Consider the following 26,058-nt stretch of genomic DNA (forward strand, 5'->3'; position numbering starts at 1 on the left):
AGGAGGGGCATTTACTGAGTACTAGACCACAGAGGGAGGCTCTGCAGGCTGCCTGGGAGAGCAAGGAACCCTGTGCATCAGAGGGTAGGGCAGAAGAAGCAGCCCAGCTTGGAGGGGGGAGCCAAGAGGTGGGCTGCATTCTGGAGAAAGCCAGGTTTCAAGGAGACGTGGAGGGAGGAGGGTCCTGGGAGACCATCTGGTCTAAGCCTTTCATTTTACAGCAAAGGAAGCTTGAGGCCTGGAGAGTTCTGAAGTGACTTGTCCAAGGCCACACAGAGACTAAGGGGGCAGAGTTGGGAGTCAGACCCTGCCCCTCTCTCTGTTTCCCAATCTAAGCTCGTTCCCCAGGACATGATGCTCAGAACGTTCTTGATGCTGGACACCAAGTCCCTCCCTGGCTCATCACAAGGTTGACCACCTTCCCACACGCAGCAGGGAGCCCAGCCAGGCCCAAGCTGCAGCCCAGGAGGCTCTCTCGGACACATTGTCCTGCCCTGTGTGGGCAGGGAGCATGCCCCAGGCCATGGCTCCCCACAGTGGGCCTGATTCCCAAAGGGCACAGCCACCACCAGACCTGGGCTTAACACAAAAGGTCGATTTTTATTGAGTAACAAGAACACCAGAACAAAATGGGCCCTTCATTCATTCTCGAAACATTTGGGGAGGGAGGAGGGAAAGCCATAAAATCAAGTTCTTGTTCCCTAAGAATTCAGCCTGGGGCGGGGTGGGGAAGGGGGAAGTGGCCTGAAGATGGGGGAGGGGGTCAGAAAAGGCCCACTTCAACACAAGGAACATTCAGTTCACAGCTACCAACTGAACTGGGAGGAAGAGTCAGCTGCCCATGGCTGCAGCCCCGGCCCCGGCCAAGCCAAGGTAGCCGGGGCTAGGAGGTGGGGATTTCTCTTGCCCTTTGCCCCCCACCCCCACCCCCAGCCCAGGCCGAGCCACTGGACACTGGACACTGGACCCAAGAGTGTCACCTACATTAGTAGGTTAGAGGTGTGGCTTTGGCAGCCATTGAGGCTCCCACCTGGACCCTTAGCTGCCTCAGCCCTTCTCCTTCCCTGGCCTTCTCAGGCCTGTCTTCCTCCTTCCCAATCTTTAATCATTCTTCTGGGTCTCTTCCCCTCTCATCTTCCAAACCTCTGGGGCACTGAGGTCTCTCCTTGTACAAGGGCCCTCTGCAAACAGATGAGCCACCTCTGCCAAGGAAGACTAAGGGCTCACTTCCACGCTACCATCTCCAACCTGCCGGCCCTCTCTGGCAAGCTCAGGGACACTGGGGGGGTGAGTGGGAGGGGGAAGGGGGCAGCACCTGAGGACAGTCCCTCCATTGGACATAGATTTAATACATTCTACAATAGCACACATTCTAATTCAATTAAGACTTTTCAAGGGAGTGCTATGGACAGTGAATACTTCTAAACACCACCCCACACCTTTGGGATGGGGGAGGTCACAGGGATGTGACCAGCCTAAATCTAGTTCCTGCGCTCAACCTGAAAAGTTATCAGCCCAGATAAACTATATATATAGTATTGGCAAAATCCTGCCCATGAGAGAAAGGGGAAGAAGGGGGTAACTGAGGATTCCATCAGTCTCATCTCCCTTATCTCCTGAAGTGAGAATTGGGTTGTTCATCTGGGCAGGCATCTCTTCTTATCCTTGTCAAGGACTTCCTCAGGAACCAAGGCCAGAAGCCGTTCATTCCCCCCCTCAGCTTCATCTAGGAGTGACTGTTTCTGAGAGATACCATCTCCTGAGGCTCCTCTAAGCAGCCCAGTTTAACTCTAAACAAACAGGACCCAAGACAGGGCTGTTTCTCAGTTGTGGACTGGGAAGGGCAGAGACATCAAGGCTGAACTGAGGGCCCAAGAGAGGAGACAGATCATGCTGGTGCTGGTAGCCAAGGAGAAATCTAGTCCAACACCTTCATTTTACAGGGAGGGGAAACTGAGGTCCATAGAGGAAAGAAGTCTAAAAATCACCCATTGGCATCTGTCCTGGACATTCAAGGGTGGCCAAAGGGATAATCTAATCACTACCCCCCCCCATTATAGGATCAGAGGGAATGTTTGTACTCTGGACTATAAACTAGCCCCTCCCAGCATATGGGTCAGAAAAGGAGGTGGAGAATTTCCTTCCAAAATCTTAAGGCCACTGTGATGTGTGCCGGGAGGAGGCGGCACGAGGCCAAAGGTTGTTCCTCCAAAGAGAAGGCAGCTCGGTCTAGGAGATATAGAAATGGATTCAGGGCCACACAACTTGGGCTCGAGCCCAGCTGTGCTCCTCACGTCCTGTGTGATCTCAGGTGAACTTTTCGGAGCCTCAGTTTCCCCATCTGTAAAAGGTGAGCTCAGACTCTCCACAATCCCTAAGGGCTCCCTCCCCCTTTTAGCCTTCTAAATCTCCATTCCTACAGTTAGGCCCAAGCACAAACTCTGTGCTGGGGGCCGAGGTGGGGGGGGTGGGACCAAACATGGGCGAGGGGGCTGCTGAACCCCTCTGACCTTAGGGTTAGGACACTGGGAAAGGCCCTGAGGGAAGGCATGAAACCACTTCGGAGGTCTTCAAAGGCAGGATGAGGTGTGGTCTGGACAGCTGCCTCAGTTGTCCCAAATTGGCTTGGGCACTGTCTGCCTCCCTAGTGATGGTTTCAAAAGGCAACCTGAGAGACAGGCCCTAGGACCCTACTGACCCGGGCCATGGGGGATGCTGGACAGCTCCTGGGGTGGTGGGTGGTGAAGTCAAGTGGAGTTTAAACTTTTGGGCCAACTCTGTAGGGGGATAGGTGGCCAGTTATGCTCTTGGGAGAACAGGCAATTGGGTGTTTCTAATCTGAACCCGGGCTGAGATGGTCACAAGGTCACATGGTCCAAGAGACTCGGGAACTTCGGAGGTCCATCCAGTCCAATCCCCTCATTTGACAGAAGAAACAAAGCCCAAAGAGTTTTCCCAAGGTCATAGTAAGTCACTGAGCCGGGATTTGAACCCAGGTCTCCCAATACTACATCTGGCATTCTTCCTGCCACATCGGCTCCGTTCCTAAGAACGAAGCACACTTGAGGACAAATCAGCAGGTACTTGGTGAGCTGCTCAGGGAGTGTGAAATGGCCATGGAGTTGTGGGTGAAGGCCTTTCCAACAAAAGACCGGCTAGGCAGGCCCGGAAGAGCAAGTCTGAGGGCTAGTGATTTAATAACAACTTCCAGGGGGTGCAGAGAGGTGATGGGCTGAGGCTGAGGCTAGGCCAGCAGCTGACAGAGGCCTCCTCCCCTGAGACAGGCAGGGGCTTAGGGCAGGGGTAGGGACTGGCCATTGAAGACAACACAGCCCATCTCTTTCTTCCCTTGGGGAAGAGAGAGCTGTGAGTTACAGCAGGAATGAAGAAGGAGGGCAGCCTGTCATGTGCCAGGCCAGAAGCAGAAGCCAGGCTTGGAATGTGATGAGGAGTGAGGCCCAACATTTAGGCTCGGGTCCTAGAGACTCCAATAGCCAAAAGGGCCCATCGTGTCACCTAGCCACTACCCCCATCCCTGAAGAGAAGCCAGATTGGCCATTGCCAGGTGCCAGGCAAGTGGAGAAGGGAATTATGCTCTAAGAGAGAGACAGAGATAGAGACACACTGAAGAGAAAAAGACGGAGAGTGAGGAGAGGGAGAGAATGAAGAAGTGAGAGGGGGAAATAGAGAGAAAGAGGGAAACTGACACAAGGAGAAGAGGATAGAGAGAAGGTGGGAGGGAGGAGAGAGACAGAGAGGAAGGAGGTGTCAAAGGGGAGCTCCCCTGGGGTTCCTGAAATGGCCTTTGCCCTCCTAGAGGAGCCTCCCTCCCCACAGGTTCCTATGTGGGGGCTTCATTTGTGGAGATATGCATCCAACCAGAGGTCTCCTGATTTCTTCAAGGACCTGTGGAGAGGAAGAGAAGGCTCTTAGGGTCATGGAATCTCAGGAACCTTAGAGGGCATCTGGTCCAATGTTCTCATGTTCCAGATGGGGAAACTGAGGCCCAGGGAGAGAGAAAGAGAATGTGTTGTAAATTATAGGTGGCAGAGTGAGGAGAGGATTTGAACTCGGCTCCTCCAAGCGTCAGCCAGTCAGTGAGCACTGGATGTGGATATGAACCCAGGCCCTTCTAACCCTGAGCTTGGGCGTACTGGCCATTACACCTAGTAGCCACATCCATGCTGTTCACTTTCTATGTGAGGGGAATCGGGGCTAAGTCACCAAGGGTGGGCGGGCATGGGCAAGCACTGGACTTGAGTCTCAGCTCTGATTCTGGCCAGCTGTGGGACCTCAAGGAAGTCCTTCACCTTGATGGACCTCACTTTTCCTATCTGTAAAAAGTAGGAGTCACTAAAATCTTGGAGGCCCTTGATTCTCTACTAAAGAGCCAGGATTTGAATCCAGGTCTTTCTGATGGCCTTATCCTTCATTAACATACAGGACAGGTGCCAGGAGGCACTCCCACTGGCAGTTGCCTGCCAATTACCAGGTATACCCCCCAGGGTACTACCTCCCCTACTCACTAGGCAGCTGCACCCTGCCAGTACTGAGCCCTCAGCCCGCCCATCTGCTGTCCCTTACCCCACGATGTCCAGGAGGGCTCTCATGAGGGGCTTCTCTTGGTAAACGATGCCATGCTTCGCACACAGAGACTTGACCAGTGGGGCAACCTTGTGGTAGTTGTGACGTGGCATGGTGGGGAAGAGACTGGGGAAGGGGCAGGGAGAGAGGAAGTGAGTGAAGCCTAGGAGACCATCTGGGCCCACTCCTTCCCTCTGCAGACAAAGAAACTGATGATCAGAGAGGACCAATGATGAACTAAGCCACAGCCAGTTTGTGGCAGGGTGGGACCTTGAACTCGGATCTACTTCCCAACTTAGTGCTCAGTGGAGTTCCTGGCTGGGAAGAAGACTGACAGAGAATACCCTGTGAGGGTGCTCCTCTACCAATGCAGACTAGTATCTGTTCTGCAATGGGGCCTGGAATATTAAGCAGTGAAGGGACTTGTCCAGGACCACACAGTCAGGATGTGTCAGGGGTAAGACTCAAACCCAGGTCTTTCTGACTCCAAGACTGGTTCTCTCTCCACTGTGCCACAACTGCTCCTCAATAGTGCAATAACACTCGGACAGTGGTGCTCATGATGGGCTACCGTGACCATGATGGGGCCGATGGCTAGAGATGAACCTGCCTCAGCACAAGGGGGATGCCTTTGAGCACATCTGTGCACGTCGGGCACGTGGGCGTGAGGGTATGTGCCCACGGGAGGCAGCCCCTATGTGCCAGGCACTGTGCTAGGGACATAGACCAAGCCCCTTTGCATTGGCCCTCCCTCTGTGCCCAGAATGTTATTCCTCCTCCTTCTCCTCTTAGAATCTCAGGCTTCCTCTCCTTCCCACAGATGTTATCCCCTCCTACAGTGGAGCCAGCCCAACCCCTCCCGACCCACCCTGGACTCACTGGTGCTCAATCTGGAAGTTGAGGTGCCCACTGAACCAGTCATTGAAGAAAGACTGCTCCACATTGCAAGTGGCCGACAGCTGCCAGGAAGAGGGAGAGTTAGGGACGAGGTAGGGGATGACCTCCCAGAGGGGATCCCGGCTCCTTGGACCAGGTGTGGGGAGGTCTCCCACCCCCATCCATCCCACCAACCCCAAATCACCCAACATCAAAGCTAGAAGAGACCCCACAGGGATCCCCTCAATGGTGTCCCCAACGAGTCACCATCCAACCAGTGCTTGAAGACCCCTCAGGACAGGGCGCTCACTACTTCTGGAGGGGACCCTTTCCATGTGGGGGTCAGCCCATCATTGAGAAGTCTCCCCTCACGCCAATCTAAATCTGTTTCTTTGTCATCTGCCATCCTTATGCCTAAGCCTAATTCTGCCTTCTGTGATCAAACAGAATGAGGCTAATCCCTTTTCTCCAAGACAACACTTCACAGAGCTTTATTATTATTATTATTATTATTTGGGGGCAGGGCAATGAGGGTTAAATGACTGGCCCAGGGTCACACAGCTAGTATGTGTCAAGTGTCTGAGGCCGGATTTGAACCCAGGTCCTCCTGAATCCAGGGCCGGTGCTTTATCTACTGCTGCCCCCACAGAGCTTTATCAACATCACCACTACCACCACCATCTACCTCATAAATAATTTACCTAATAAATGGTATTAGTGTGATCTACCTCACAAAGAATCTACCTAATAAATAATACCATTATGATCCACCTCATGCCCCACCCAACTCTTTTCTTCCTGTTAAGATGAGAATATCCCTTGTTCCTCCAAGCCATCCTGGGGTCGCATGCCCTCCATCCTGTTTCCTCAGCATCCTGGGTGGCCTGCTGTCCCTGCAGCTGGACCCTGATCCCACTGATGGGGGCTCCATTCACTTCCTCTGTAGACTGAGCTCAGTAAAGTTTGAGTGTACAGGTCTACATGATCACCGGACAGAGAGACCTCATTCCTTGTGTGCCCACACCCCCCAACAGGGGACAGGGAAGACAGTCCCTGACCCTCTTTCCATCTCACCCCTGCCACAGCTCTCACCTGGCCACTTAGCCAGTCTTGGTATTTCTCCCGATCGATGTCCATAGGGATATGATTCATCTGTGTGACCCACACAAACCAGTGGCTCTCTAGGAACCTGGGGAGATAACACAACCAGGAAGGCCGGTTGATCCTCTGTACACCCCCAGGGTCCCCCAAGAGCTTCTGAAGGCCTGACAATCTGGGCATTAGGGAGGGGAGTTGCAGGGAAGACGGTGCCCATGCTGCTCACTGGGGACGCCCACCTGGTACCAGGAGATCAATGGAAGGTCAGGGCCCCAGTGGTGACCAGCAGGTGGGAGGAGGCTCAGGGGAGTCTGCTGGAGCAACTCGAAGTCGAGGCCAGTGGATGCTTCCACACATGGCTCAATGCCCAGAGAAGGCGTAGCATCTGGGCATGGGCTACACTGTCAGGAGGAGCAGCAAGGCTGAGGTCAAGGCTGGGGGCCTTTGAATCTGTTGCCTTGACCCTGCCTGGCCTGAAGTCCCTGCACACTGATCAGTCAAGGGTTCCTCAGAGAGCAGAGGGGAGGGAGCCCTGAGCTCCTCTGGGGGACACCACAGCCTTTGAAGAAGTAAACCTCTGGGCTGGGGGTGTAGTCGAGACAAGCTTTGCTCCTTGTCCCCAACAAGCCTGGCTACCTGATGAAGTTGAGGAAACAGAGGGATCCCAGCACTCCGTAGAAGGGGACGTAGGTGAAGAAGAAGCGGGTGTAGTAGCTGATGGCCCAGGCCAAGTCCTAGGGAGAGAGACGAGAGCTTAGACAGCAGGCCTCATGCTGCTCGGTGAGCAGCTCGCACTTTTGGACATTCCACGATCTCACTGGATCATGCAGAACCCTATGGAGTGGTCACTACAGTCGTTGTGATGCCCATCTTGCAAATGAAGAAACTGAGGCCTGGGAGTCAAGTGAGTTGCCTGGTGTCCCTTAACTAACCATCAGACTTGGAGGCCTGAACCAACACACTGACCATATATAATTTACCGTAACTATCCACAAGGGACAATGCCTCCTTTGAATTGTGCAAAGGCCCCACCTCCCACCACCTTGTTCTGCACACAGCCCAAGAGCAGAGGATCAGAGCCTAGAGCCATGAGGGTCCTCAGAGGCCCCCTCATTTTATACGGGGAGGGCAAGAGAGAGACTGAAGCCACGAGACGTGCCCAAGAGTCAGTGACAAAGTCAGAATTCGAAGCTGGGTCCTTTGCCTACAAAGCCGGTGCCCCTTCCTGCTTGTCCTCCCCTCATCCTTTCTGTATCAGGAGGCTCCACAGAGGCAGGGAGTGTGGAATGAGACATGTATGTTCAGGCAGGACCAGTATATCAGGGTATATGTACCAGGCTGGTTAAAGGGAGGGCTTCCACAACCTGGGAGGGGCAGGGTAGCAAGCCCCCGCTGGACAGCCACACACAAGCCTCCTTGATGCCCTCCATCATGCCATCCTGGAGCCGCCCCTCTTGATCCTCCCTGCAATGGCTTCGATGAAGCCACAGGCCTTGCCTTTGGGCCCTTCCCCTTTATTTAATTGGCATGGGGCACTCCCAGATGAGGAGACTCCCTCCAGTGATGCAGAGTGGTAGCTCGCTGATACCTCAGGGGTTGTAAGAGAGCTGCCTGGGTCACTGAGAGGTAAGGGACTGATCAGAGGGTGGCTTGAAAGTCCCGCTGTCTCGACTGCTAAGGCCACCTCACTGGCCGTGACACAGAACCAAAGCACACACTGGCTGCGTCCTCCAGAGAAGGGGGTGTGTGTGAGGGGAGTGAGGGGTTAGTCAACTCCCACAGTCACGTGGTTGGATCCTGCCAGGGGAAGCACTGGAACCCAGGTCCTGACCCCAAGGACAGCTTGCTGCCCACTGGATGGGCTGGAGAAGGAGTCCAGAGGCCCTGGGCATCTGACCAAACTCACCCTCTGCAGGTCTCTGGTCACAGACGACGCTGAAGTTTAGCCCCCACCACACTGGTCTGAGCCGTGGGATGTGCCCGGGGACACCAAGGCGGATAACTGTGCCTCCCTGCCCTGGTGAGGGAGGCAGGGAGGGCGGATAGCCTTGAACGTACCAAATAATGAGCATTCAGCCAAGTCTGCGTGGTCTGGGATGTGAAGGGGGGCAGGGAGGGCTGGAGACTATCAAAGCTGGTCAGCATCTTCCCCCTCACTTGAGTCATCTTAAGGGAGCTACTTGGGGCAGAGAGAGGTTGGGGAGCTTGTTTGGGGGCATCGAGCCAGTCTAGAAACAAGATCCAACCTGGTTCAACCTGACCTTCAGGGCTGGTTTTCCAGCTACTGCACTTAACCTCTCTGCCTCAGCTTGTTCATCTGCAAAATGGGGATAATAACAGCACCTCGTGGGGTTGTTATGAAGATTGAGTCAGCTAAGGAAGTCCTTTGCAAACCTTAAACGGTTCTATAAATGCCGGCCATTATTATTATCACACGCTGCTTGCACCCTGTCCCTCTCCCTGCCACCCCACCCCCTCCACACACACACAAGAGCTGGGAGGGACCCCAGTCCAGCCCATAGAGTCCAATACTGGTCCATTTTACAGAGGACACTGATGAGCAGATGAGCCCGATGGCTTTGCCAAGGCTGCGCAGGATGTGTCAGAGGCGGCATTCAAAGCCCACTGCTCTGATGCCAAATCTGAACGTCTTACAGATTGATTCAGTGTGGGGAGGGAACCACCTGCTCCAACTCTCCCCTCCCTCTACTTTACAGATGACGACACCAAGGCTCCAAAAGAGAGAAGGGACTTGTCCAGGGTTGTACAGAGAGCAGATGCTGCGGGAGGATTCACACCCAGCTCCTCTGACCCTACATCCCATGTTCTCCCAGAATCACAGAATGACAGAGCTCAGAGGAGCCTCAGAAGTCAACTCCCCAGCTCTATGTGACCCCATGCAGGATTATAGGACAGAACAAAGGGGGATTCCCTGGGCTGGAATCCTGACTCAGCCCCATGTGAATTTTAATTTTTTTTTTTTTTTTTGGTGAGGCAATTGGGGTTAAGTGACTTGCCCAGGGTTACACAACTAGCAAGAGTCAAGTGTCTGAGGCTGGATTTGAACTCAGGTCCTCCTGACTCCAGAGCCAGTGCTCTATCCATTGTGTTACCTAGCTGCCCCAGCCTCATGTGAATTTGGGCAATTCCCTTAAGCTCCCTCTGTGTGTGTGTGTGTGTGTGTGTGTGTGTGTGTGTGTGTGTGAGAGAGAGAGAAAGAGAGAGAGAGAGAGAGAGAGAGAGAGAGAGAGAGAGAGAGAGAGAGAGAGAGAGAGAGAGACTCAGAGATCACAGATGCCTGGTCCACTCCATGCACTGGAGTTCCTGCCAGGCTCCTTCCCCAAAGGCTGGCACTAAGTGTGCTCTCCCAGGCCCCCTTCCCCCAGGGCCTGGGCCCATGTGACTCACCACCCAATCTTTGCGCACAATCATGGTCATGATGATCTGAAACTGGAAGTACATTGGGATGAGCAATGGCGGCCCAACTGTGGGGAGAGGAGAAAGAGGAGCCGGTGAGGAGGAAAGTAAGGGCGTGCCCAGGCTCTGGGCTGCCCAGGCAGCTGGTGCCTTCCTGCCCCCCACCCATGTACCCCTTCCTCAGGGACACAGGGCTCAGGCTTGAACCCTGGGAGGGGTCCAGGGATGACCTCATCAACCAGCAGAGGGGAGCTGGGGAGGCCTCGGGGAAAAGGACCAAGCCATGGCCTAGGATGGGGAAGACCTGGGGCCTAGCCCCAGCTTGGCCCTGAACCGCCCGAGTAACCATGGGCCTGTCCCTTCCTCTCTGGGCTTCAGTTTACTCATCTGTAACAGGAGGAAGTGCACAGCACGGTTTGGTGAGAAGCAAATTGAACGTGGGGACCTGGAGCCCAAGCTCGGCCACTTACGGGCTGTGGGGCCCCAGGCAGGTCACTGAGCCTCTGTGGGACTCAGTCTCCTCCTCTATGAAATGGGTGAGTTCATGGGTGGACATAGTGAGGAGTCAAAGAATCTGCCTTGGGACCCAGGCTCTGTATTCTATTTGCTGCTGGAGCAGGGACAAGTGACTTAGGTTTTTATTTATCTAAAGGGCCCCCATTTCTTCGTGTGTATTGTGGGAATAAAATAAAGATCTCCTTCACAGAAGTGCTCTGGGGAAAGGAGGGAGAGGCAGCACTGAGCCTGGAGTCAAGAAGGCCTGACCAGCTGGGTGACCCAAGGCTAGGCAGCTGGCGGCCTCAGTTTCCCCATTTGTAAAATGGGCATAATAGCACCTACTCCCATTGTTGCCATCAGGATACAGTGAGTTAATATCTACAAAGCACTTTGCCGACTTTAAAACACCTCATATATACGTGCCAGGTATTTTAAGTTATCAGCCTCATAATTAGATGTAATCTCCAACTATGAATGTCAATATTATAATATCAATTATAATAATTTTAGTGTGCTATATATTATCCATTATTAGATGGGAGCTCCTATTATTATTTTTATTAGATTTCTCTCCAGTTATTACTATAACAATATTGCCATATGGGGTGTCTAGATATTGTTATTAATGCAATAATATTATAATGACCTATTATCACATGGCATTTCCAACGATTAACATTATAACGTCAATTACGATAGAATAATAGATAATAATTATCAGGTGGGGTCTCCAGACAGTACTGAATTCATTATAATTGTAGTTATATAACACTACAACAGGCTAATTATCAGGGACATCAGCCTATTTGATGGAATGCCCTCTTATCAATCATAACCATTACAATAATATAAAATAATGATTGGATGGGTCAGTAGATGCTATTCCTCCTCCTCCCCCTCCTCCTCCCATCTTCAGCATCGTATGAGCTCTTGGCTCTTCTCTGAACTCCTGTGAGATGAGCTGCCCTCTGGTCACAACTCTGCTGGGCTGCCCAGGCTCTGGGGCCTGGGGCAGGGCTAGGGTGGGCAGCCTGGGGCCGGCCACTGTACTCACTCAGGAAGAAGTACTGGTGCTGGTGGTTATAAGGTAGGTATTTCAGTTTCTTCTTGCCATACTGGAAGAGAGAAGAGAAATTGTTCAGAACCTTCTAGACTCTTGCCCCTGGCCTCGTGAGAGCCCAGCACAGGGGCCAGGGGCCAGGGAGGAGTTTGGGGGGTCTGTTGTTATTGTTATGTGACATTGGCCCAAGCAGGAGTGGTCAGCATCACATCAGGGGACAGGAATCCCAAATGATCCCAGTAGGCTGGGAAGAGGAGCCACATTTCCTGAGATGACACTTAATAAAGATCAATGTAAAAAGTCCTATGCTTGGACTAAACAATCAATTGCAGGTGGCCAGGATGTATGATTAGAATGTACCTGAGCTCACTCATGAGCATCTGGTGTGGCAGATGGTCAAGCAATAAGCTTAATAAAAGTGCCAAGCACCTTGCTAAGCTGCGCCGATGTCTAACGCTACCATTCTTACGTTAGTAGGACAGTGCCTGGATCAAAAAGCCAGTCTGGCTTGGGGCCCTGATGCCACACCAACCTCTGGCAATGAGGGCAGGAAGCCAGATGGACAATGCAGGCCAGCTGCCCACGTGTTATGGTTGGCTGAGGGTCCCTCCATACAGCCAGTCAGAGGGACCCTCGGGAGGGGATGTCCTTGTTATCTAAGGGTTGCACTGAGTCCCCGGCCCGGGGCCAGCCCCGATGGCTTGTTCTGGTGCACATCACTGATCTGGCAAAGGGCACAGGTGGACAGGGGCATAAGTGCCTTGGGCACCCAAGAGGAGGAGGCCAAGGGCAGCCCTGGTGAAACTCTGACTCCGGCCAGGACTCCTGGGGACTCGTTCAGCTTTGAGCTAAGTAAGCACCAATGGGCCTGGGTCCAGCCCGCGGCTGGGAGTCCTGGGCAGCCCAAGCAACATGGTGGGCCAGTGGCCAGCTAGATCCTCAATGGCCTTGGCAACCCCATGGCACTGGACACTGGCCTGGAGAACAAGGACCATGAGGGAGAAGACCTATCATCACATAGAACGGCCCTGGAAGCTCAGCCTCATCTAAAGTCTCTCCAGTGCAAGAGTCCATCTCCCAACTCCATGTCTTTGCCTTGGTCACCGCCCCCCCATGCCAGGAATGCCCTCCCTTTCTTGCCTTCAGCTCCCACCTAATGGTGTCCCAAGACTAGGGCCTTCCCCCAAGACTAACTTCCATCTGCTCTGTATATGGTCTCTTCCCCACTGGAAAAGGAATTTCTCGAGGGCAGGGACTGTCTTTTGCCTTTCTTTATAGCCCTAGTGGTTAGCACAGTGCTTGGGATATAGTAGGTGCTTAATAAATGTGTGTTGATTGGCTTGAAAGGAAATGAATATTGCTGTCAAAGAAACAATGAAGAATATGAAGAATTCAGAGAAGTGAGAGGAGACTTCTCTGAACAGATGCAAAGTGAAGGAAGAAGAACCGGAAGAATAACACACACTGACCACAACGCTTTATAGAGAACAACTAATAAACCAAATAATGTGTTGTTCCAGTGACCGAGCTAGTTCCTCAAGAAGGAAGGGCAGATGCACTTCCCTTTCTTACTGGCAGAGGTGGAGGCTGTGGGTGTATAACTCTGCCTGTGCCACAAGACTGGGTGGATGAGATCTGTTGGTTAGTTTGGCTGAACTACATCTCCCCTTTCCCTTTGTTTTGTTTTTTTTTTCCATTCTTTCTCACAAGGAACATGGTTCTCTGGGAAGGGAAAAGGAAGGCGAGAGATGTATTTGGAAATGGAACTGCTATCAATAAAATTGTTAAAGATTTAAAAACTCCATTTGACAGTTCCAAGATTGATCTGGAAGATTAAAGCTTCCAGACCAAGGGGATGGACGGCCAGCAAGAGCCCAATTCCTACCCTGTCCCACTACTGGGGGGTGGGAGGTGAACAAGCCCCACCTCCCCCCAGAGGCCCAGTGTTAGCTGGATGACATTGCCAAGTGCCTTCCCATCATGCCCTGCACAGACTCTCTAGCTATTTGTGGTTCCCTGAACTTGGCATACCATCCCCTGCCCTCACCAATTCTCTCCCTCCCTGCCTAGGACATAGGAAATGTTTAATAAATGTGATCAATTGACCGAATGAAGCCCAGCTCTACCACTTCCTATCCCTGGGAACTTGAGGTAAGTCCCTTAACGTCTGGGTCTGTTTTCTCATCTGTAAAGTAAGGGAGATGGACTCTACAATCTCTCTCTCCTTCCAGCCCTCATCTGTGCTAGCCACCCAGCCAAAGTTTGTATCTCCCCTTCTCCTCGGCAAAAGGTAAGCTCACTGAGGGCAGGGGCTAGCTCTGCATCCCAAGTCTGGCAATTACAACTGACACTAATCAATCTCCTGATTCCGACTAAGAGCCTGCTAGTCTACATCTCAGCCATTCTTATCATTATACCCACTTTACTGTTGAAGTAACCGAGGCTTGGGAAATGACTTGCCTGGAGTAACAGAGCTAATGAGAGTCTGAGGCCAAGTGGTTGCCATAGGGATCTGAATTGAATTCCAGTTTCCTTCCCTGTAAAATGAGGGGGCTGAAGAAGCAGGGGGCAGTCCTTCCCACTCTAAATTCTGTCATCCCATGCCCTTCAGTATAGTGTGGTAATGAGGAATATAGGGAGGGGGAGCGACACCCCAGATCCATGGAGGCCAGGACTGAAGGGGGACCTTGGTGGATGGGTTCCCATACAGCAAGAGAGAAAGGGAAGTTGAGACAGCCTCCCTCTCCCCTCCCCGTTGCGGTCTGGGCAGAGCTGCCCTTTCCCCAAATGCAAAGGGGCCACAGCCTGGGATCCCAGCCACAGGCTGGCCCAATTCTCCCAAGAGCCAAAAGCCAGGCTATTTCCCTTCTATTTGCATAATGATATTCTCAGCCAGCTCATTCCCATCCAGGGAGATAACAGATCTTTCTCTCCCCAGGGGAAAGTGAAGGGAAAACATTCCTTTCCATCTCATCCTCTGGCACTGGGTATTTGGGGTGAGGCCCTGAGGTCTCTAGCTCTGCCCAGTGGCATGCTTCAGGTCCAGCTGGGGAGGTGAATGGGACAGGGTACAGGAAGAGGTTGGGGGGTGCACCTTTGGAGAACCATGTCACTGAGGCAGAGAAAGGGCAAGAAGACAGTCCTGGGGGAGGCAGCTCAGACCTCAGAAGCAGGGTCTGAAACAGAGCACCTGTGTGACAACCTCAGCCTCAGTTGTTCCATCTGTAAAATGGACTGGGGGGGGTCTAGATAGGCTCTGACTCCATGACCTCCCGACCCTTCCTCACCCTTCCACTTTGAACTTCTAGGTCCCGTTCATCTTTCCTCCAAGTCTGTCCCTCCTCCTCTGGAGGTCAGGCCACCAGGACCCGCCACCCAGATGGCTGTAACAGCCTTGGAGCAAAGCCCTGCCCCACCCCTGCCCCCAATCTGTCTTTCAACATCCCAAGATTTAACATTCTTTGGGCATGGGCCCAATCCCAAGACTTTGGAAAATCTCAGGGGAGGGCTGGGGCCCAGAGAGGGTAAGGGGTATAGCCAGGCTCACAGGGCTGGGAAACGACAGAATGAGGATTCAAACCCCGAGCCCCCAGCCCCAAATCTAGGCTGATTTCCACTGCCCCCTCACAGAGCATCACCAGCACCTCTGACCAAGGCCAGGGAAGTCAGAGCTCCCACATTAGCACAGTGGTCTGAAATTCCAACACGGTCATCGGGATTCCACAGTATTTAACAGGTTTTCCCCTACCAGGGGCGGTAGCAAAGTGGGGCGGAGGACAGAGTCAGAGATGCAGAGTTGGAAGGGACCTTAGAGGCCAGTTATCCCAACACTCCCATTTTACAGAAGAGGAAATTGAGGCCCAGAGAAGGAGGCCACTCACCCAAGGTCACACGGAGAGCAAGATCTGAACTCCAAACCCCCATTCTTTCCACCACTGCCCACTGCTTTACTGATTTGACTTTCAAGCCAATAGGATCCTATTGAGGTGACAACCCCCATGCTATCACCTGGGCAAAACTGAGTCTCAGTTTCCTCCTCTGTTAAAAAATGAGGAGGTTGTACCAGATGACCCCAAAGGCCCCTTCCAGGAGGAGGAAATCCAATATTCCTTGTTAATCCACCTTGTCCCTCTCCTGGCTGCTGCCAACCAGGTAAAGTACATTCTTTGGTGGGGCATTCAAAGCCCCCCCCCTTCCTCTCCCCATGCCGAGTGCACTAGGACCACCCACCGTCCTCCATCAATCTTGGCAGTACCAGCTCCAATGTTGCCCAATTTCCCCAGTGCTAAGCCGTAGGGTGAATCCTGCCTCAGACTCACAAGCTGTGTGACCCTGGGGGAGAACCTAACCTGTCTATGGGGCTGTTGAATGACAGGGCTGGAGGCCACAGCCACTTTTAACGTTTCTGCTAGCTCTCAATCGATGACCCCCAGGGCCTCTCTTAAATCTGATCCCGCACTTTGTTCCCTTGTTGAGGGACCATAACCCCTCTGGCTAGGGAGAGCGGTAAGAGAAGGGTCTGCACCCTCCTTAGCTCTCCAGCTCTGCCCCCTGGGAACTGACCCCACAGCAGGTGCTTAAGAAGTGTTCCTTGAACTGAGGAATAAATGAACGCCCGCCTACAGGCCACCCCTGAGGCCAGGCCTCACTGTGGGGACCCCTCCCAGCCCACAAGTGAGACAGGACGCCTTTTGTTTCTGGAAAGAGGATTTCCATGAAATTGTCTATGGCGGCAAAGGCACCAGTAATCCTGTCGCTAACAGCAACCCGATTTTAATTCAAAACCCTGGCATTCAAGACAGGCCTGTCCAAGACAAGGTGTCCTGAAGGCCTGCCTGAGACCAGATTACATCTTAGACCCAGAAACAGGGTCGGGGGAACCAGCCTCCTCAATTCACAGAGGGGGAAACTGAGGCCCGGAGAGGGCAGGCGACTACTCACTAGAGAGAGTAAGAACTGATTCGGTCCTAGGCCTTCTAATTCAGAATCCAGTGTCTTTTGGGGAGAAGAGAAAGACAGAGACAGAGACGGGAACAGAGAGACAGAAAGAGAAAGAGACAGAGATAGAGGAGACACAAAGAGAGGAGAGGCTAAGAGGAAAGAGAGACAGGGACAAACAGACATATTCACTGTGCTTCTCTGCTTCCTGGAAGGGTTCACTCCTTCTCCCGTTAAAAACAAACAAACAAACACCAACCAAATCATAGCAGTTTATCAGATCACACCTCAGAGGACATCTAAGCCAACCCTTTCATTTTATGGAAGGAGAAACTGAGACCCAGGGAAAGGAGTTGCTCAGGGCTACACATTAAAGGCAGATTTGAACCCGAGCCATCAGATCACAGACTTCAAAGTGGCTCCTTAGAGGCCATCTACTACAACCTACAATCTCATTTCTACACATTAGGAAACTGAGGCCAGGGAATTCAGTGCCTCACCCAAGGTCACAAAGGTCGAGAGCATCCCAGACAAGTCCAGGCTCCCAGACTGTGGGATGTGCCCTCGTTGTCTTAGATTTGGGATATAAAGGCTCCAATACCCCGAGGGAACTCTGAGCCATTATCTGGTGGCAGGGCTCCAATCTTTGCTCTATCTACACATCTGAACACACAGCCTAAATCCAGATTGTTGGAAGGTTTCCTTAGGTGGGGGAAGGGGCGGAGGAAGAGCAGACTTTGGGGCAGGAAGGGAGATTCTAGTCTAGCAGGTCCGGCCAGAAGGCAGGACCTGGAAAGACACAGGTCTTTGTGGCAAAGGCATTACACATGTACTACCTGACCCCAGCCAGCAGAACCAGGAGCCTCCCTCTTGCTCGGAACCCCTTCTTCTCTTTTCAGGCTTCTTACACTCAAGGCTCACTAAGGGTCATAGAGCCAGTGTCAGACGTGAGATCTGAATCCGAGTCTTCCTGATTTCTCATCTCAACATAATAAGAGGAGGGAGCGTGTCCCCATTTGGAGCTAGACTGGTCCTTTCCAGAGTCCCCATTTCTGTGTCACCCAGAGGGTCCCTCTCCTCCCCACCTCCTCCTCCTCTCACCTCCACTGGCTGCCACTCGCCCAGGACAAAAAACGTGCAACATGTTTCACGTCGGGGTCCTTCTGGAAAATGTGGGCTTGGCGTGATGCTGGAAGTGCCGATGATTCCACCAGTTGGCCGAGGCTTCCCTGCAGGGGGAAAGGAGAGGGGATGAGACTGACAGGGCCCTGAGCCAGGACCTGAGGCTGGTCAGAGCCTGGAGCCCCAGGAGACAACTCATACCATCCATCTGAGCACTGGCACCGAGAGAGTTCCACACGGGGGCAAAGACACAGTGATCTGTGAAAAAGGGCAGGGGCAGACAATGCAGAGAGAATAAAGAAAACCCACTACTCACCACGTTCATAAGAAGTCCTTAAAAGATGACTCTCAGGAGGACCTGAGTTCAAATCCAACCTCAGGACACTTGACACTTACTAGCTATGTGACCCTGGGCAAGTCACTTAACCCTCATTGCCTACCCCCCCCCCCAAAGTGACTCAAACTAATTAACCAACAAGCTAGCAACAGAATGAAACAGACCTCTCCAGTCTTAAGAGAGAAGTGGAGGCTTCCTGGGGCAGAATGTTGGATATACTCACTGTCAGATTCAGCTACTGTATCTGCTGTTTTTGCTTAAATGGTTTTCTTTGCTACAAGGAGGGTTCAATCTGGGGGGAGAGGGAAGAGGGAAGAGAAGTATTTCCAGAAATCACTGATAATAAAAAACAAAAGACATCGATTTAAAAAATGTCTTTTTCTCTCAAGTAGCAAAACGGGTGTGAATCTTAGTTGTCTTCTATAAAGAAAGAACGATTGGATTAGGCAGTCCCTCATCTGGCTGTGAGTTTGGAGACCAGATAATTTGTAAAACCCTTTCTAGTTCAAAGTCTCTGAAAGGTCATAAAGCCAAAAGAGACCTCAGAGGTTGTTGCCTGATCCAACCCTCTCATTTTACAGAGCAGAAACTGAGGCCCCAGTGAAGTTAAAGTGAATCAATTGCCTGGGATCTCACAGCTAGGTTAAGTGTCTGTGGTGGACTGCAACCCAAGCCTTCCAGGCTCCTCAAGAAGGGTTCAAATCATCACCAATCCAAGCATCGGCTACTAATTCTGACCAGTTTCTGACCTACGCCTCTCTCCTGAGCTGAAATAAGCTTAAATGGATGGATTTGAAAGTGATTTATTATTGTTGGTATTGCTCCATACTGGAGCCCTCCCCCTATCTGAGATTCTGATCCCTTTGGCTGTGACCTTCCCGAGGGATGTTGCCTGAGCTATGGTGGGAAGCGTCCTTCTTCCCCACTGTCTGATACAGTACCCAGATATTATTGATAAGTGCTCAGTTTTTATCTGGACACAGTGGCAAGTTTGCCAAAGGCCTGGTTTGTGCCAAGAATGTTTCCAAGCACGAAATGCTTGTTCAAGTCACTGAGTGTTTTTCATGGGTTGGCCCACACTCATGACTAAGATGTCAACTTGGCAAAAGTTCCCTGATTTGATTGAGATGTCCGTGTCTTGACAGGTTCTAGGGAGAGCGTAACCGGTTGCCCAGCATGGCAACACTTGCACGAAGCACCGAGGAGGATGCCAGGACCACCAGGCTGTGGCCACATGTCTCTGCACAAGAGGAAGCTCCTTGTCTCTCTACGATTAATCTAATCTCCTCCCCCCACCCCCAGCCTGGAATGCTCTCCCCGCTCAGCTCTTCCTCGTGGTTTCCTTGGCTTTCTTTAAAGTTCCAACTAAAACCTCAACTTCTACAGGAAGCATTCCTCAATCCATCCTAAATCTAGTGCCATCCCCTTTTAATTGTTTCCAATTTATCCTGCATGTAGTTTATTTGTACACAGTTGTTTGCCTGTTACTGCCCCGCCCCCCCCGCCCCCGCAACTCGACTATGAGCTACTAGACAGCATGAGGGGACTGTCTTTTGCCCCTTTTGCATCCCCAGGGGCTAGAACAGAATGAGTGCTTCATAAATGCTGGCTGGTCTTTTCTGGTGGCAAAGAATTGGAAGTTGAGGGGATGTCCACCAATTGGGGAATGCTGACAAGTTGTGGTGTGTGATGGTGATGGAACACTATGGTGCTATAAGAAAATAAAGAGCAGGATGTTCTTAGAAGCTGAAAAGAGTCCGAGGACGAGATCATTTGAAAATTATTGGTCTACCTGAAAACTATGATCAAGGGAAGAGCTTAGACACCATCTTCCAAGAAATTGTCAGGGAAAATTGCCCTGATATTCTAGAAGCAGAAGGTAAAAATAGAAATTGAAAGAATCCACTGATCACCATCTGAAAGAGATCAAAAGGGCAAACTCCTAGGAATATTAATAGCCAAATTCCAGAGCTCTCAGCGTCAAGGAGAAAATAATGCATGCTGCCAAAAGAAAAAAATTCAAGTACTGTGGAGCCCCAGTCAGGATAGTACAAGATCTAGCAGCTTCTACATTAAAAGGACCAGAAGGCACGGAATATGATATTCCAGAGGGCAAAGGAAATTGTGATACAACCAAGAATCAGGTATCCAGTAAAACTGAGCATAATCTTTCAGAAGAAAAAAATGAATGTTTGACTTCAGTGAGAGAATGGAAGGGCCAGCTAGGAGGGGCATCTGGCCCTCTGACCTTGCCTGTCCCTCCTCCTGCCCTAAGGGTCTGAGTGCCAGATAACCTGTGCCTCTTCCCCTCCCCCAATTTCTGTCTACAAAAGCAAGCAATATAGATGAGTGTTGAACCAAAGTTTTGGCTTGGGTCTTACTGAAACTTGGCCTGATCCCACTGGCCTGACCATAGAGGTGGGGTCAGGGTCCACCCCCACCCCGGCCAGTCTGGGGGGCATCCCTTCCTCTGGACCAGAGCCAAGCAGGAGCATACAGACGGTTCTTGTGAAGCCCACAAGGCGAGGGCTGCTTGGGAGGGGGATGTTGCTTTTCAGCCTTCAAGAGAGTTTTTATTAGAAAGGAGAGAGCAGGAGAAAGGACACAAAAGGCTCCCTGTGTGACTTGAGGCCCCCCAACCCTGGCAGGAGACCAGACCCTCGGACAAGCTCAGGCGAGGCCACTGCTTGTGGAGCTGGGTCTCCCATCAGCCCGGGCCAGGAGGAGGCCAAGCTGGCCGTGAGAAGGTTCCTCAGCTCCGCTCAAGCCAAGAAAAAGAAATCAGCTTGTTGGGGACAGAGAAGGGAAGATGAACAGCTCAGCGCCCAGTGGTCAGAGGCAGCCAAGCTCTGTGGGGAAGCTGAGCCAGTGACGGCACCAGAGGGCAGGTTCACAGGAGCTCAGGTCAGTGAGCAAAAACTGAGTCCCTGAGGGGTGAGTAATAATAGCTAGCACTGGAAGATTTGCCACGCACTCTGCCAATATCCTCTCTTTTGAGCAGCATAACAACCCTGGGAGGGAGGTGCTGTTACTCTCCCCACTTTACAGATGGCTAACAGAGGTTTGGTGACTTGCCCAGGGTCACACAACCAGTAATTGTTCAAGGGAGGATTTAACTTCAGGTCCTGACTTCAGTGTCAGCTCTATCTACTGAGTCACCTAGCTGCCAGGGGTTCTTAACTTATCTTGCATCATGGATTCCTTGAGCAAAGGCTTTCTTCCTCAGGGTCCATGGTTTGGTTTTTTTAAATAATGTTTTTAAAATACACAAAATTAAATATATAGTATTACCAAGGAAACCAATTATCCTGAAATACAGTTATCAAATTATTTTTTAAAACATCTTCTTGGACCCCAAGGTGAAGAACCCCATGCTCGGCCGCCCGATTTGCCCATTATAGAGATGAGGAAAAAGGGCCTGAGGACTGGCTGGAAGAATTGGGGGATACTGAGCTTGGAGGGTCAGAGGAAACAAGACTGCTGTGTCTGAGCATCTGATGCCCTGCATTGTGCAAGAGGGATTAGATTTGTTCTTTTTGCCTCTGGGGGACAGAATCAAGAAATACAGAACAGAATGTGTTGTTGTTGTCACTCAGGTGTCTCGGTAGTGTCCAGCTCTCGGTGACCCCATTTGGGATTTTCTTAGAAGAGATGCTGAGTGGTTTACCATTTCCTTTTCCCCGGGCAGCTAGATGGCACAGGTGGATAAAGCACCCGGCCTGGATTCAGGAGGACCTGAGTTCAAAGCCAGCCTCAGACACTTGACACTTAACTAGCGTGTGTACCCTGGGCAAGTCACTTAACCCTCATTGCCCTGCAAAAAAACAAACAAACAAAAAAAAGCATTTCTTTTCCCGCTCATTTTACAGATGAGGAAACTGAGGCCAACAGAGTGAAGTGACTTGCCCAGGGTCACACAGAAAGTGTCCTGAGGTTGGATTTGAACTCAGGAAGATGAGTGCTCTAGCGCTCTGTGTACTATGGTGCCACCTAGCTGCCCTTAGAATAGATGATGAAAGCTGACTATGGACTACTTTGGGACTTGGTGGGCACCCTGCTTCACACTGGAAGGGTTCAAACAGAGACTGGCTGGTCATCTGCCAGGGGTATGGGCATGGAGTCTCATTTGGAGGGTCCTTGGCCCTTAGGTCCCTCTTGGCTCTGGGATTTGGGGATGCTAGTCTGTTCAATGACTCGCCTGAAGTCATTCAAGTAGTGGTGAGCCCATCTGAGCTTCCCAGTCCCAAGTTACTGAGCCCCTGGGCATCGTAGGGTATCATTTTCTTCTGCAAACTGGGCATATCAGGGCCTCCTTGTAAGGATTCAACTCAAAATAAAAAATAAATCCTAATGGTCTGAGAGGCCCAGGTCACTTCCACTGACCCGTGAGATATGAGATCTTACCAGGTGTCATCATTTACAGAATAAGTTCATCTGGTTCATAGCCATAGAGCTGGGGGGGATCCCAAGCCTATGCTCTCTTTTTACTGAGGTAGAGACCGAGGCCCAAGAGGGTTACGGACCTGGCCCGAGGTCATGCAAGGAGTGTCCAGAGGGAGAATCAAACTCAGGTCTTCTGACGTCCAGAACTAGACTTCACACAGCCTCCCTTTAACCTTTCTGTGCCTCAATTTTTGCCAGTCGTAAAATGGGAGTAACCACAGCTGTTCTTCTTTAAGGCAGAGGACTTTTGCAAAGTCAAAGTCATCCCCACACAAACCCAGAAATAACCGGAAGTCTCATCCTTTTCATTAGGTTCCCTACCTCCCTGCCAGCCTGCTTGCCCACTTGTGGGGACATATATTACTCCTAGTCTTGTCTTGGCATTCCTTCATTCATTCATCCAAATATCTATCCATCCATCCATTTATTCATTCATCCAGACACTCATTCATTCCTTGGGACCTTTATTAACAACCTATTAGGGAGCACAGGTGGCGCAGTGGATAAAGCACCGGCCCTGGATTCAGGAGAACCCGAGTTCAAATCCGGCCTCAGACACTTGACACTTACTAGCTGTGTGACCCTGGGCAAGTCACTTAACCTCATTGCCCCACAAAACAAAAACAAAAAACAAACAAGAACCCACAACCTATTATATGCCATGTTCTGGAGATTACAAAGAATGATTCAAAGTTGCCTGTCCTCAGGAAGCTTACAGACTACCAGGATTGGGGTGTTTATACAAGAATAGTGTGGAGGGGCAAGAGGGTCTGCCTAGAGCAAGCATTATAGGAAAGTCTGGATGATGCCGAGAAATGCTGTCAACTGGAAGAAATCTTCTGAGCTGGTCAAGGCCTCTGAGAGGAGAAGATGAGGAGGACTACATGCCAGGCATGGGGTACAGCCTGTGCAAGGACATGGAGGGAAGCTATGAAAATTGGCTTCTCCCTGCCCAGATTAGCTTGGAAGAACAGAGCTGAGGATTGCTTCTGTATAAAGGGGGAATGAGATGGCACCAAGCCTGCCTCAGAAGACAGCACTTACCTTGAGGTGGCCGATCACAAATTTGTGGACAACGTGGTTCCACGAGGACTTCTTGTAGACCGAGAGGTGGACATAGTCATGTTGGAGCCATCCAGCCTGGGCCTGGGGTAGAGAAGCAGGTCAGGAAAAGATACTTAGTGAGCCCCCAGAAGGCACCTGGAAGGCCTGGCCCACATGAGCCAATTGAAAGCACAGAAAAGGGGGCAGCTAAGGTGGCGCGTGGATAAAGCACCAGCCTTGGATTCAGGAGGACCTGAGTTCAATGTGGCCTCAGATACTTGACACTTACTAGCTGTGTGACCCTGGGCAAGTCACCTTAACCCTCATTGCCCTAGAAAAAGAGAGAGAGAGAGAGCGCACAGAAAGAGAGAGGCCCTGGGTATACCCTGAGGATGTCAAGAGGCAGAAACAGCAAAGGATGGAGGAGCCAGGAAACTTTGTAACTCAACATGTAACCTGGGGTTGAGCACCCCAACTTTCTAAGCCTGTTTCTTCATCTATAAAGTGAGAGAGTGGATTGATCCATAAGGATCCTCCCCCGCCAGCTCAGAGAGTCTATGTTCTAAGCTCTTTCCCTTAGGAGAGAGTCTTCCCCCATTCTGACATGACATGTTTTAAAGTCCCTACCAACTCTGATATTTTAAGTCCTATGTTCTAAACTTCCTCCCCAAGAATCCCTGCAGTCTAAAAAGTCTATGTCCTATATTCTAAGCTCCTTCCTCTAGGGTCTCCCCCAGCTCAGGAAGTCTATGTTCTAAGCTCTCTCCTCTAAGGTCCCTCCCAGCTGTGACATTCCATGTTCTAAGGCCCCCTGTTTCTCACCTGGGAGGTCGCTAGGATGAAGGCTGTCAAGATGGTCGAGATCCATCCAGTGCCAAAGTAGAAAATGGTGAACCAGCCAACACTCTCCATGATGATGATGTGGGCCAGGAGCAGGAGAAAGAACATGTGGTTGGTTTCAAAGAGCTTCATGTCTTCCGCAGTCTTCCTCAGGGCTCGGAAGTCCTCTGTAATCTGGGGCTGAGAGGCAAGAGCCCAAGGAGGGGCATCAGCTACCTGGGCAATCCCACAAAACACGGGAACCTTGAACAGTCCCCAGCAGCCCACTGTGCCCACCCAGAGGAACCCGCTCTCTTGTGTTGAAGGAGTAACTCGAGTGTCCACCTCTGGGCCACCAATAGATAGAGAAACTGCCCAGCCTCATGCTGGGTGCTGCATCAGGAAGAGAGGGGCACTAGAGATCCTCTATGCCTTGAGAAAGCTTCAAGTCTAGCTGGGAAATAGGTATAAAAGTAAGCAAACCAGTGTCTCCTCTTTTTTTTTTTTTTTTTTTTTTTAGTGAGGCAAGTGGGGTTAAGTGACTTGCCCAGGGTCACACAGCTAGTAAGTGTCAAGTGTCTGAGGCTGGATTTGAACTCAGGTCCTCCTGACTCCAGGGCCGGTGCTTTATCCACTGCGCCCCCTAGCTGCCCCTCAGTGTCTCCTCTTTACCTGTGTTTATGCCTTTAATTTTTTGCTCTTGTCTCACTATCACTGACATTTATAGAATGTGTCAAATAACAAGGGCAAAAGAGGGCGTCTTTGTTTTACTACTGAGTTTACTGGGAAGGTTTCTAGGGTTTCATCATTGTACACAATGCTAGCTTTCAGCTTTAGGTAAATACTTTTTCATGGTTTTAAAGAGGTTCTTCTATCCCTTTGTTTTATAGGGTTTTAGCAAAATGAGTGTTCTACCTCGTCCAAGGTTTTGTGGGGTTTTTTTTAATCTCTGGGGTAATCATGTGGTTTGGGATGCTTTTGTTTTTTATTTTATTTTTAATTTATGTAATAAAACAAGCATTTCTATAGAAGTAGAATTTTTAAAAAGATGATTGTATGTAAACTGTGAATCTGCTATGCACAACTTGCTAATTCTTTCAAACGTGGAAATTTCTTTTCTCCACCCCCTCCCACCCTGGCCAAGATGGATACCATTTGACAGATGTATGTATAAAATTATTACAGATGTTTTTGTTTTTAAAATAATTATGCTATTTGTGTTCTTTATTCTAAACCACCCTTGTACTCCTGGTATAATACACCTAGACAACTTTAAAGGGATAATTAACAAGATAAGGTAAAAGGAATGGTATAGCTAGATAAGAGTTTGTGTGAAAAAAGAGATGGGGGTTGTAGTAGACTACAAGCTCAATATGATCGCTCTGTGAGGTAAGCAGGGGGGCTGAGGAAAATCTGTCATTTCAATGGTAGGAGGACTATTATGCAACTTAATAATTTTAGAAAGTCTCTCTGGGAACTTAAAAAGGTTGAGTGACTGGCCAAGAGTCACTCAGCCAGAGTGAGTCAGAGATGGGAATGGAAACCTTAGTCTTCCAGACTTGGAGGCAAGTTCACTCTCTCTCTCTTTCCTCTCCCTCTCTCTGTCTTTCTTGGTCTCTCTCTCTCAATGATGCTCATCTCAGTGTGATAGGCTAATGGAACCTTCACCTGTAAGGGATGTAGAAGGAGAGAGATGGTGATCCTAACATATTCTGCCCCTATTTAGAATCCTGCACTTGGACTTTTTCTTTATTCATAAGGAAGGCTCACAGGGACAGCTATGCCCAGAAATGAGGGATGGGAGGAAGATGAGAAGGGCTTT

The 26,058-nt window shown here is 50.8% G+C and overlaps 1 protein-coding gene across 1 annotated transcript in view; it reads right to left on the bottom strand.

The window, feature by feature from the left end:
* Positions 1–580: 580 nt before the first annotated feature.
* The window catches only part of FADS2 (fatty acid desaturase 2), a 39,424-nt gene continuing 13,946 nt past the window's right edge, over positions 581–26,058 (bottom strand). Inside the window, 11 exon segments of the mRNA XM_043970206.1 lie at positions 581–3,906; positions 4,585–4,710; positions 5,464–5,543; positions 6,553–6,649; positions 7,195–7,292; positions 9,967–10,043; positions 11,528–11,588; positions 17,573–17,602; positions 17,604–17,695; positions 23,414–23,519; positions 24,240–24,437. Coding sequence (XP_043826141.1) covers positions 3,855–3,906; positions 4,585–4,710; positions 5,464–5,543; positions 6,553–6,649; positions 7,195–7,292; positions 9,967–10,043; positions 11,528–11,588; positions 17,573–17,602; positions 17,604–17,695; positions 23,414–23,519; positions 24,240–24,437 — 1,017 coding nt within the window. The 3' untranslated portion in view covers positions 581–3,854.

The sequence above is a fragment of the Dromiciops gliroides genome, chromosome 6 (assembly GCF_019393635.1).
Source record: "Dromiciops gliroides isolate mDroGli1 chromosome 6, mDroGli1.pri, whole genome shotgun sequence".
NCBI classification, from domain to species: domain Eukaryota; kingdom Metazoa; phylum Chordata; class Mammalia; order Microbiotheria; family Microbiotheriidae; genus Dromiciops; species Dromiciops gliroides.